Source organism: Coenobita brevimanus, chromosome 1 (genome assembly GCF_032717465.1).
Source record: "Coenobita brevimanus isolate Jiangsu-jjx chromosome 1, ASM3271746v2, whole genome shotgun sequence".
In the NCBI taxonomy this organism is placed as follows: domain Eukaryota; kingdom Metazoa; phylum Arthropoda; class Malacostraca; order Decapoda; family Coenobitidae; genus Coenobita; species Coenobita brevimanus.
The window spans coordinates 43,551,905-43,565,361 of record NC_136954.1 but is presented as its reverse complement, the minus strand read 5'-3'; the positions used below and the strand labels follow the sequence as shown (position 1 = coordinate 43,565,361).

Here is a 13,457-nt window from a genome sequence, read left to right as displayed (position 1 = left end):
TCCACAAAGCCTCCCTATCAGTTCTATCATACGCTTTCTCTAAATCCATGAATGCCCAAAACACATCCTTGCCTTTCGCTAAATACTTTTCACACACTTGTCTCACAGCGAACACCTGATCCACGCATCCCTTCCCTCTCCTAAAGCCACACTGCTCATCACCAATCACTCCCTCTGTACCCTCTCTAACTCTCATAATTAACACTCTACCATACACCTTACCTACAACACTCAACAGACTTATACCCCTAAAGCTAGTACATTCATACTTATCACCCTTGCCCTTATACAACGGGACCACGCAAGCAATTGCCCAGTCAATTGGCACCATACCTTTCACAAAGCACACATTCAACAGTCTTACTAACCAGTCAACAATAGTCAATCCACCACCCTTCAGGCATTCCACAGCACACCCATCCATACCTGCAGCTTTCCCTGTTTTCATCTCCTTTACTGTCTTCTCCACTTCCTCCTTCGTGATCAAAGAATCATTCAACTCTCCCAACACATTTATTCCTTGCACCCTTCCATCCGCCACAGTCTCAGCCACCCTTTCCTCCTCTACATTTAACAATCTTTCAAATTACTCTGCCCATCTCTTCCTTACTGCATCCATCTCAGTTAACATCCTTCCATCCTCTGCATTTACTCGCTCTTCCTTCCCAGACTTTCCCTTTCGCACCCTTTTAACCTCCTTCCAGAATATTTTCTTATTCTGTTGAAAATTCTCAATCAGCCGCCTACCCCACCTCTCATCTGCTGCCACTTTAGCATCACGCACAGCCCTTCTCGCCCTATTCCTCTTTTCCTTATACCTCTCATATGACACCTCATCCCTCCTTTGCAGCCACACTTCATATACACGTCTCTTCTCAGCCACAGCCATACGTACTTCCTCGCACCACCATTCACTTCCTTTTCTTACACCACCACCCACACGTCTCACACCACACACCTCTTCTGCATGTCCCACCACAGCACTCTTAAACAATAATAATAAAAGGAAAGCAGGAGGAGGATAAATAGTAATTCTAAGAGGAGAAGATTAACTTAATTTCACAGCAACATGGCTTGTAAACTAGGAACAACACTATGAGGATAAGGAGGATGTCTGATTTCCTCGAATTGATGGAGCTAATCTAGACTGGATCTAAATCCTCACTACTATACGTATGTTACAGTTTACCAAGTGGAACGTATGTCAAAATTTAGCGTGTGGAGATTTTCGGTAACAGCCATAAGAAGCACACGTAATTTATGAATGAAACCCCAACCTGTATAAAGAGGGACATGACTGGCTGAAGTGCTGAGCATTGAGAAAGATAAGTTCTTCCTTTACTGTACGAGTATATTCATTAATGGCGGGCGCTTATTGTGTCGTAATATAAGCGGTTCCGTGGACGTAATGAAATACGTAGTGTATAGCAAATAAACGGGAGATATCAGTGTGTCCTGGGGAGGAGAGGGGTTGTGTGAAAGTGAATGAATTGTGTGTGTGTGTGTGTGTTTTGTATGTGTAGAAGGGGGGGGGATGGTGACTCTGGAAAGTGTTGGGGGTCTGCGTATGTCTGTACTGCTGTAAAGGGGGTTGGTATGTGTGTGGGGGATATAGTGGAGCATAACGCAAAACGGTTTGTTTATCAATTAATTATCGGCATCACAGAGAATTGTCAGCATCACGATACATTACTGTTATGATGATGATTAATGTTTTTCTTCTTTTCGATTTTGCTTCGTTAAAAAGGCTCCAACATACTTCCAAACTCATACATTTTCTTTGGGCAACAGGAGGCTGACATAGCAATCGCGCCACTAACCATCACATCATCGAGGGAACAGGTAATCGACTTCACCAAGCCCTTCATGACCCAGGGCATCTCCATCATGATCAAGAAACCCGCCAAGGAGAAACCCGGAGTGTTCAGCTTCATGTCGCCACTCTCTCACGAGATTTGGACCTGCATCGTCTTCGCCTGCGTCGGGGTTTCCATCGTCCTGTTCCTCGTCAGCAGGTTCAGCCCCAGCGAGTGGAAGGTGAGTAGTTAGGGGAATGTACGGGTGAGATGATGGTTAATTTGGTGAGGGAAGTAACTGATGTGTAAAAGGAATGCTGAGCCTCAGTCGACGGACTGTCAAGTTTACACACACACACACACACACACACACACACACACACACACACACACACACACACACACACACACACGGGGTGTAACTGGTAATAATAATAATAATAAAATAATAATAATAATAATAATAATAGTAACATATGTAGCCATATCCTCCCCTCCCCTTTCTCCTGCAGGTGATAGAGATGTACGGCAAGTCAAGTGTCAGCAACGACTTCAGCATCTGCAACAGTCTGTGGTTCACCCTGGGGGCGTTCATGCAACAAGGGGTCGATATCTGCCCAAGGTGAGCAGCAGTTACATAGATACTGTACATACATCATACAGATAAGAACCATTTTTTTTTTTCCTACGAGGTCTGGTTTAAATATTAATGGAAAGACTTGCTCCATGATTACAGGTATTAAAGGGTCACGGAATTCTGGCCTGAACAGGTGAGAATTATTAATGCTGATACACAGACCGTACATATATTACGGTTATTTCTCGGTTGTCTGGGTTTTATGTTAGTAGAAAGACTTACTTGATAATTGCTGGTCTAAAGAATCCTAAAAGAGAGAGAGACAGACAAACACATACAAAGTCATGGTCTCAGGTTCACCCTGGGGAATACATGCAACAGAGGATTGATTTCTATACAGGGTTAGGTACAACTGCAGTATTATATTGACTATACTGGGTTTATGGCCTGTGTTTTTCTAGTTGGTCTGACGTAAATATTTATAGATAGGCTTCATGATAATTATATCCATCCATCCATCATCCAATCCTATGTCGCCCCATGAGGAGCGTAGGAACCCGGGGCTAGGCAAGTTGGTCCTGACATTTAAGATGAGAGTGACCAGCCTCACTCATCCCTGAGTGGCATTACGTGAGCAATAAACCCCAACAATCCCTTGGATATAAACCTACACAAGCTCAGTCCGACTGGACCACCTTAATTACCTACTAAACAAGCAGGCGCCGTAATTTGGTTATATGGTTACCATCCAGCGTTGTAAATGGTTTCCTGGTGTAGGGTACAGGAAACCATTTGGCATGTCACTCAGTGTAGAACTACCCATAGGCAGAAGGAAGAGGAAAGAAAGACAGGAGAGGGAGTGTAAAGTCACCAATAGGCAGAAGAAAATGGAAAGAATGAAGGAAAGAAAGGGAGATGAGGAAGGATGGACGAGAGGAAAGGGCAGAGACCCAAAGCAGCACTGGATCGAGTGAGTGGATGGTGAGCGCCCCCACCTACCACATATGTTTAAAAACCATATCTGAAGAGCAGCGAGAAACATACATCAACCATACAGGCTTTATGTACAGTCTCCATCAAAAGTCCTGTCACTTCTGCCCATCATGAGCTTTGAAAATCAGTGTGGTGAATCCATAGCACCCGACTCTGATGACTTTATACCAGTGCCATACCAAATCATCGATGTTGTTTGCCGCTGATTCACTGGACTGATTATCGAACCCCATGGAGAGAAAAGCAGGAGAGGCGACAGGACTTCTGATGTTTAGTGTACCATACGTTTATTTATTTTAATTTTATTTATGTAGAGATGGTTCGGCTTTACTGTTTATAATAACTAGTGAATCCATGTTTATCGGAGAGACAGGCAGAAAAAGAGAATGTATGGCTAAATGGGATTAGTTTGTGTGTGTGTGTGTATGTGTTTCATCCATCCCCTCTCTCTCTCTCTCTCTCTCTTCCGTTCCTTTGCTTGTTGCCGTCGTGGGAGGCTTCGGGGGCATCGACTGGGGCTTGATGTGTGGGGAGCTCTAGCAGGGTACCTTCATTCCCTCCACAGACGTGGAGGCTTGGTTGCAAGATGGCCTTCAAGTCCATTCTGCTCTCCTCTCTCTCCCCTCCTTGGGCCCAGTCGTTGCCTCAACTAATTTTACAAGGCACTATTCTTTTTCTATCACTTCTTTCGTTTCCTCCTGTCTCTCTCTATGGTATCATTTGGCTTTAAATGGCTTGGACTTTTCCACATTCATCAAAATTCTCATCATTTACCACGCATAAGTTGCAACAGGAAGGACTGGGTGTGCCCTTGGGCTATTGTCTTGGCCAGTGGTGGGGATCATGATGGTTCGGCACCACCGCAGTGTGCAGACCTCTGCAGAGGGACCCTCTGTGGAGGCGGAACCGTCGCTGGGCTGCGGCTGTTGGTTCCGGGGGTGCCGTGGCTCAGCGGCGGGACTCTCGGTCATTGGCCGGTGACCCTTTGATGTGCAGGGAATCTTTGTTCTCTGGTGCAGTGTCGCTATCCCTTCCAGGGTAGGGTAAGGGGTGCACACTAGAGTTTGACCCCCATTGGGGTCGTTGCCCGGGCCTCTAGACTCGGGGTTTCGCCCTTAATGTCCTTCCTTTTTCAACCGTCATGATGAACCTTTCCTGTTTCATATACCATTATGGATTTGGATATTAGTTCCCCCTCCCCCGGTTCTGCCACCGACCTGACCCAGGTAACGACCTCGGCTTCTCTTTCGGACATCCCACCGACTACCTCCACTTTTCCGCATCTTTCCTCCTCCCCCTCATCCTCGTCTTCTTCTCCTCCAATTTCTGCCCAGTCCTCCTCTACTAGCTCCTCCTCTATCATTACACTAGAACCTTATCTTCCTCTTACCTCATCTACCTTTTCCACGTGTATCTCTCGTCCTCGTCCATCTCTAATCCCATTTCCTAAGCAAACAGAACATGACAAACTCCAAGCTTTGTTCGGCCCCCAGATCTGGACCAAGTTTTTTGACATTCCCTCAACTGCCCCTCTAGCAGGCGATGACCTACTTTTTCAGTGTTGCCTATTGAAGTAGGTGGGCAAAGATGTCCAATTTACGTCTCGTCCAGATGGCTCTCGTATTGTAACAGTTAAGTCCGAAGAACAGGCGACTGCGATGATCAGTTTACTTAGTCCTGCCGGTACACCGATTATTGTAACAAAAAATGTTCCCCTCAACTCATGTGTAGGGACAGTCTTAGTTCCCACTATGTTGATCTTGGTGACCGTCAGTGGCCAGAGTGTTCTTTTCTTATCCAGGAGATTTTAGAACTCCGGGGTCATAAAGTTGTTATGGTACAGTGTTAATCGCTTCCTCCTACGCATCGCTGCCACTATTCTATAAATATTGCAAAAATCCATTTTGACAGCCGTACCTTACCTACCACTGTTATGCTTGGTGGTCTCAAGCTAATCGTTAAAGAATCTCCCTAAGTCCCTCGTCAATGCCGTGCTTGCTGGAAGTTTGGACACCCCCTGAAATTTTGCAGATCCACTCCTATATGCCGCCTTTGTTCATCTTCAGATCATAAGGATGATGAATGCCCCTCGGATCATCACTGCTGTCCTAATGGTAGAAGTGAGCATACCGCCACTGATCGTCGTTGCCCTTCGTTTAAATTTTAATGTGAGGTCCACTGGACTCTGCCGGGCTGAAGCTCGCTGGGAAGCTCAACGTCAAGGCTATACAGATGCTACTGCCACAGCCTATCGTCTCTATTCTTCTGTTGCAACCTCAGATGTCTTTGTCACTTCTTTGTCCTCTCCCTCGTTTTCTTTACAGCCTTCTTGTTCTCTTTTTGCGCCCCAACCTTTGTCTGTTTCTCTCTCAACCACCTCTTGCCCTTCTTCGTCCACCCCTATTCCGTTATCAAATTCCTTTTCAGTTCTCTGTTCCTCTACTTCCACCTCTCTTTCCTCTACCCCACCTACGTCATCATCTACTTCCGCACCCGTGTCGCATCCTTCCCGTTCTTGGCCACGCCTCTCCCACCCTGCCACTCCCCTTCAGTCGGTCAAGAAACGTAAAGCCCATCATGGGTCACGTCCTGTTCCCCAAAAGCGCTGCATGCCTCCTCTCTACTCCAGGTCTGACTTCCCTCCACTTTGTTATGCATCTTCGGATGACAGTTCTCCCGAAACTATCCAGAAAGTTACACGGTTTCTTCAGGATACCTCTTCACCATTGTTTGTTCCAACCACTGCTGCAACCGTCCCCATTTCCACTTCTACAATTACCGTTTCTGCCGATGTTCACTATCCTCCTCCTCTCACCCTTCCTTCCACTCCTCTTCCCCCTGAGGCTGCAGCGTCTACATCCTCTACTTCATCAGTAATCTCTCCGTTACTTCCTCCTTTCTTTTCTTCCCCCGCCTCAACTTCAAGTAAGCCTATCGTCAAATCCCTTTTAGACCTTCCTTTGCCTCCAGGGAAAGAAACCCCCTTCTCTCACCACCGTTCTTCCTTGCCCAAGTCATGCCCTACCACCACTCAGTTCTCCAGTGGTTCTTCAGTACCCACTTTGCTTACTCAAAGGTAACCTCTTCTTCAACAAACATAGCTTTTTAGCACCATCAGTTTTGTCATTGTTCTGATCCTCTGTTTTATGTTATGATGTTTATTTTACAGTGGAATTTACGCAGTTTTACCTCACAGTGTAACGACTTAGGTTATTTGCATTCTGCTCACCAACCTATGGTGATTTGCTTACAGGAGACTCGCCTTCAGGAGTCCCCACCTCCTGTCCCCAATTATATTTTTTTTAGCTCACCTCATTCCATTTCTGATGTTTGCATTTTCATCCGCCATACGGTTCCATTTGAACCATTACAAATTTCTACTGAGTTCCCCTGCGTTATAGCCCGCACATTTCTTGGATGTTGGTTAACAATTGTTTCCCTCTATTTCTCCCCCTCAGTGGCACTTGATTTTTCAGCATTAGCCATCCTGCTCTCCAGTCTCCCTTCTCCATACCTTTTACTTGGTGATTTTAATAGTCGAAATCCCGTGTGGGGTGATTCTGTTATCAATCCTCGTGGTCGACTGATGGGATCTTTTATTTACCATCATGAGCTTCTTGTCCTCAATACTGGTGTTCCCATCCACTTCGATGCACGTACGCATACCTTTTCCTGCATTGACCTTTCTTTGTGTTCTCCATCTCTTTCTCTTGACTTCAATTGGTCTGTCCTTCAAGATTGTCTGTTTAGTGATCATTTTCCAATACATCTTCAACTCACGTCATATTCTCCTACTCCTTGCCCTCCACGTTGGTATTTTGCTCGAGCGAATTGGACAGCTTTTACTTCCTATACAACTCCTCTTTCTGTTCCTTCTTCTTGTGTACAAGATATGCTCTCCGCATCAAACGGGCTACTTGGAAGAGCTATCACCGCAAATGTCATACCGCTGATAGAGTTTATCATCTTATACTTTTCCGACGTGCCAGCACTGCCTTTCGTCAAACAGTTAAAGAGGCCAAGAAATCCAAATGGAAGCTATATGTTTCTCGAGTTAATTCTAACACACCCATCTCGGTGGTTTGGGCCTATATCCCTCAGATAGCAGGTAAATGGCTACCATTTCCTGCTCCGGTCCTCCATCTGCATGGTACTTCCATAGCAGATCCCTGCTTAGATGCCAGTGCTCTAGGCGAACATTTTAGTGAGGTTAGTAAAGACTCTCATCTGACGAGTGACTTTCATAAACTTCGTTCGACAGCAGAGCATCATCCGCTCCACTTCCACCTCTCTGATGAAGAACATCATAATGCTCCTTTTACGTCGGCGGAATTACGTGATGCCATTCGTTCTTGCAGAGATACATATGAAGGTTTAGATGATGTTCATTACAGTATGCTTAAACACCTCTCATCGGCGGGGCTTCATTTTTTTTATTAGCACCTTATAATTGTGTTTGGACCACAGGCGAATTTCCCCCAAGTTGGCACATCGCGCTTATTATTCCTTTCCTCAAGCCATTTAAAGATGGCCATCTTCCTCAAGATTATTGTCCATTAGCTCTGACGAGCTGTCTTTGCAAAGTCCTGGAACGTATGGTTAATGCTAGGCTAATGTGGTTGTTAGAATCTAACCATCTTTTATCTCCGACTCAATTTGGCTACCAAAAGATGCGAAGTATTTTGGACCCATTGATTAAGTTAGAAACGTATGTTAGGGCTGCGTTTTCCAAAGGTGAATCAGTCCTTGCTGTATTTTTTGATCTTGAGAAGGCATATGATACAGCATGGAAGCATCATATTCTCCTTACGGTCCAATTATTTGGTATTGTTGGCAATACAGGAGTTTTTATTAAAAAATATTTGACAAATAGGTCCTTTTCTGTTCGCGTTTGCAATAGTTTGTCTGATTCCTGCCCACAATACGAAGGAGTTCCTCAGGGCGGGGTTCTTAGCACAACACTTTTCCTTATTGCAATTAATGATATTGTTGCGTCTCTCCCAGTAGGTGTACATTCTTCTTTATATGTTGACAGCTTTGCTGTCTATGCTGCAAGCTCTAATTCCGTAGTGTTACAGAGTCTTCTTCAGTCTGCTATTACGGATGCTTCTTCTTGGGCTACTGCTCATGGTTTTTGGTTCTCCACATCTAATTCGTGTGCAGTGACCTTTACTCGAAGTCGTCATTCACTTCACCCACCTCTCTGTCTTTATCATCATCCTCTCCAGTATCGGGCATCTGCTAGATTCTCGGGCCTGATCTTTGATTCTAAGTTGACATGGGATGCTCATATTTCTTCTTTGAAGGTGTCGACTTTACAATGTCTATGTCTCCTGCAAATTTTATCCCATGTGTCTTGGGGTGCTGACCGTACATGCCTACTTAACCTTCATCGAGCCCTTATTTTATCAAAATTAGACTATGGGTGCCAAGTTTACTCCTCTGCTCCCGCTTGTACGTTACTAAAACTTGATTTGGTACACCATTTTGGTCTTCGTTTAGCGCTTGGTGCTTTCTGCTCCTCTCCAGTAGAGAGTCTTTATGCAGAGTCAGGTTATCCTTCACTTTATATACGTCGTGCATTACTTTCTCTTCGCTATTTCTTGAGACAACATCAGAGTGTCTTTGTTGGTGCTCAGAATACATTCCTTTGTTGCAGATTATTATTTAACCCATCCCCGTCATCGACCCCCTTTCATACTTCGTGTTCAGTCCTTCCTCTCGTCTTTTCCAGTTTCCATAGACAGTGTTCTCTTATTTCGCCCTGGGCGGTTTCCACCTTGGCTGCTGCCACATCCCTCTGTTTGTTCTTCCATATTGCCTTCCTCAAAGTCGTCTACATCTTCCATAGTTCTTAGATCTTCCTTTCACTCACATCTTGTCGAACATGCTTCTGCAGTCCATGTCAATACAGATGGATCAAAAATGGCACACGGTACTGAGTTTGCAGTTCAGTTCCCTGATCATTCATGTCAGTATAGCCTTCCTTCAGTAGCTTCAGTTATGATGGCTGAACTTCATGCTTTATTACTTGCGGCCCTTAAATGTTACAGCCATCCTTCATCGTCCTTCGTTCTATTCTCTGACTCCCCTAGTGCACTCCTTCTGTTGCAGTCAACTTCGCGCTTCCATCCTCTCATCTTAGAGAGTCAAGAGTGGCTGTTTCGTCTGTCTGTCAAGAAAAAATCAGTGTCTTTCTGCTGGGTGCCAGGTCATGTCGGCATTCGTGGTAACGAAACTGTGGATGCCTTGGCTTGCGAAGCCCTCCAGTCCCCTTGTGTGCCTTTTCGATCTGTTCCAGTTTCTGATTTTTTTCCCGTCCTCCGAGCGTTCTTTTGACAGCAGTGGCAGTCTTGCTGGTCCATGTTGACTGGTAATAAACTCCAGACTGTTAAATCTGTTTCTCTGTGGTCCAAGCCTTGTCATCGTAACCGCCGTTGGGAGACTGCCCTCGCTCGCTTATGGATTGGCCATACTCGTCTTACTCATGGGTATTTGATATCTGGCGATTTGCCGCCTTTCTGCCCTGCTTGCAATGTTCCCCTGTCAGTACACGACATTCTCATTGCCTGCCCTCGACATACAGGAGTTCGCCATCGACTATTCCCGTTTTTATTCTAACTTTGCCGACCTCCAGATTTAAGCGATGTTTTAAGTGAGTCTCGGTATTTTTCTATTACCAGTTTAATGTCCTTTTTAACTCATTTAGGGATTTTGTGTATTCAATTTTATTATCCGTTTTTCCCTTATATTCCTCCTTTACCATATTTTCACTCTGTGATGCGACTCAGTGCCATATGGTCTTTGTTACCTGGTGCTACCTTTTCATTTAATTTCATTTCATTTCATTTCTTCTCTCTCTCTCTCTCTCTCTCTCTCTCTCTCTCTCTCTCTCTCTCTCTCCTGTTGGTAGCCGGAGTAAAGTACAAAAATCGTGGTTTGATGTCAAAGGAGTGTTCTGCTACCAACGATAATATTTTCTTTTCTCTGCTTTTACTGTTTAGCCCTATAACATCATTATTATTATTATTATTATTTTATTTTTTTTTTTTTTTGCAGTCTCCAAGCTATTATATTCAGCTAGAGACTTTTCTAAATGGAGGAGCTTAGATGCAGCTTCTCTTAATTTGTCCATTACTGAGAGATCCAATTTAACTTTTATAAAACTTTGCAGTTCCAGTGGAGGGGAAATTGTTGAGTGCTGTGAAGAGTATGTACGAGGGAGCTAGGGCTACGGTGCGAGTGGATGGTGAGCTGAGTGAGTTCTTTGATCTCAATGTGGGACTGAAACAGGGTTGTGTGATGTCTCCATGCTGTTTAATACATACATGGACGGGGTTGTAAAGGAGGTGCAAGGTAGGGTAGTGGATGTGGGGGTGGCTGTAATGAATGAGGGTGAGATTTGGAAGATTCCGGTGCTGCTGTTTGCTGATGATACAGTATTGTTGAGTGAAGATGAATGGGAGTTGCAAGGTTTGGTGAATGAATTTGGGACAGTGTGTAGGAGGAGGAAGCTGAAAGTTAATGTAAACAAAAGTAAAGTTATGGTGTTTGAGAGGAATGAAGTCACAGAGTGTACAGTGAGGTTGGATGGTGAGGATATGGAGAATGTGAGTGCATTCAAGTACTGGGGTAGTGTGATGAGTAAGGATGGAACTTTGGGGGATGAAGTGCATGAAAGGGTACAGCAGGGAAGCAAGGTTGTTGGTTCACTGAAAGCAGTGATGAGAAATAGGGAGGTGAGTATGGAAGTTAAGAAGTCACTGCATGATAGTATTGTGATCCCTATCCTGACGTATGGAAGCCAGGCGTGGACCTTGCAAGAAGGGAACAAGTCAAGAGTGAGAGCAGTGGAAATGAGTTACTTGAGAGGAGCATGTGGAGTGACATGAAGGGACAGGTTGACGAATGAAGAAGTGAAGGAACGTTGTGGGGTGGATGTGGATGTGGTTGAGATTAGGAGAAATACACTGAGGTGGTTTGGACATGTGGAGAGAATGGGGAGTGAAAGACTGACTAAGAGGGTGTATGTAGGTGAGGTGGAGGGAGGGAGAGGGAGGGGTAGACCGAGGATGAGGTGGAGACATGGAGGGAGGGGGGGGGTGAGTTGGGAGGAGGGTAGTCAAATGGTGGGTGACAGAGCGACTTGGAGGCGTTTTGTCTGCGGCCACCCTTTTGCGGGCTTAGGGCGTCGGGCTATAGATTGATAGATGAATAGATAGTTCCACCACATAATTGCAGTGAAATGACCAAGACCGCATACTTCTCTGCCCCTCAGGACGGGCCTCAGACTGGAAGAGTTTGAAAAAGGAAACAGATTCAGCCCTTTCAATGCATTTTTTCTCATTTACGCCACCACTGAATGGCTTCCAGTTAGGACGAATGCTCTTAACCCCTCCTGTATCTTTCCCAGCACCCCTTCCGTAGCGAGATTTCCTACACCTTTCTCTTTAACCTCCTCATGTTTGGTATAAGTTTAATATTGATATACTTTGCATCCGTAATGTACAAGAGTAAAACACACACACACACACACACACACACACACACACACGAGTATGCAGAACAAATCGTTCAAAAAAGATGCTACGAAGCCAAAGACGTCACCTCAGGAATAGGACGCACGTCTGCTCTGAAAAGTATAATGAGGCCTTTATCTGACTCCTACAATTTGAATAATCTCTCGATAACCCAGTACATTCGTGTGATGATAGCAGTGATAAAATGTAAGAGGCCACCTTCGTAACCCTCCAGTATGGTGACTTGTAATCTTTATGCTGGCACCAAACGATATATGCAATTTAGGCAGGAGTTCTTGCAGTAAAGGGGTTAATGAAGTGTTAGTCTTGTATCTTACCTCTTCTCTTCGAAAAAATCCCTCCCAAGTTGAATAAAATCGTCTGTAGATGGGAAGAATGTATTATTGAAGACGATCTTTGACACCGTCCCACCCACACAAACTGTCTCCCTCACAGCATATAATTTCCACCGCTCACCATCCAGATCGCTGTCGGGTCGTCTCGTGGGAAGTGTGTGGTGGTTCTTCACACTAATCATAATCTCTTCGTACACTGCCAACCTGGCCGCCTTCCTCACCGTCGAGAGGCTGGTCACCCCCATCAACTCTGTGGATGATTTGGCCAGTCAGACTGAGATGGAGTATGGAACGCTTCAAGGGGGATCTTCCGTGGAGTTTTTCGAGGTAAGCCTTTTGTGTGTGTGTGTGTGTGTGTGTGTGTGTGTGTGTGTGTGTGTGTGTGTGTGTGTGTGTGTGTGTGTGTTTGTTTTCTGGTTGGTGTATGAATCCCAGTTGGTTTAATTCTTTCAGTCTGGTGAGGTATGTTTCATTGTATTCTAGTTACTTCCACGCGATAGTATTCAGTGAAGAGGTTTTTATTCTGAAGTGGTCTGAAGTCTCTCCCAATCCCAGAGTCGTCTAAAGGTAGCAAGAGGAGGCTGGGTTGTCATGGTAACAGTGTAATGCCACAAGCACTAAATTGCTGTGTATTGTCATTTTTTTTTTTTTTTTTTTTTTTTTTTTATGTGCCCGACTCTGGGCATAGGCTTCACAGCCTGCTATCAAGGCCCAGCAGTCCTCCTACACACCATACACCTCTACATGTCACCACTTCGGCACTAACACCCACCGTCCATATTGAATACATGCTAGGGCTGTCTCATACAGGACTGGTGTATTGGTATTAGCGGGGGTATTTTTACGACATGTCGGCGGGTCTTCTGGTAGATCAGTAAAGCCTGATTTAATGAAATTCAAATCCTTAAACTGTTCCCTGCCCCAGCGGGGATTTGAACCTGGGTCCGTTAGGACTGCAGGCCACCTCTCTACCGATTGAGGTTAATTGTAATGCTTTGCTGGTCTTTCAGGGATTGTGGATAGCATTGTTGTGACGTCATCAGCCATCATAGTCTGGACAGAGTTGAATCAGGGTCGTCTGCAGTGACCATGCACACGATGATTAGCTCTATAAGGGTCATAAGACCTTAATGGAACCTCAGAGCCTGATAATTTTGTGTAATGAATGCAGGTGTTGGCGATGAAGTTTGTCGTCTGCGCGTAAACGGAGTACACG

The 13,457-nt window shown here is 45.0% G+C and overlaps 1 protein-coding gene across 1 annotated transcript in view; it reads left to right on the top strand.

Moving 5' to 3' along the window:
* LOC145395582 (glutamate receptor 1-like) overlaps nucleotides 1-13,445 on the top strand; it is a 171,711-nt gene extending 158,266 nt beyond the window's left edge. Inside the window, exons 13-16 of the mRNA XM_080269172.1 lie at nucleotides 1,792-2,037; nucleotides 2,309-2,418; nucleotides 12,370-12,568; nucleotides 13,413-13,445. Coding sequence (XP_080125298.1) covers nucleotides 1,792-2,037; nucleotides 2,309-2,418; nucleotides 12,370-12,568; nucleotides 13,413-13,445 — 588 coding nt within the window. The remainder of the gene's footprint in view (nucleotides 1-1,791; nucleotides 2,038-2,308; nucleotides 2,419-12,369; nucleotides 12,569-13,412) is intronic.
* Nucleotides 13,446-13,457: the final 12 nt, after the last annotated feature.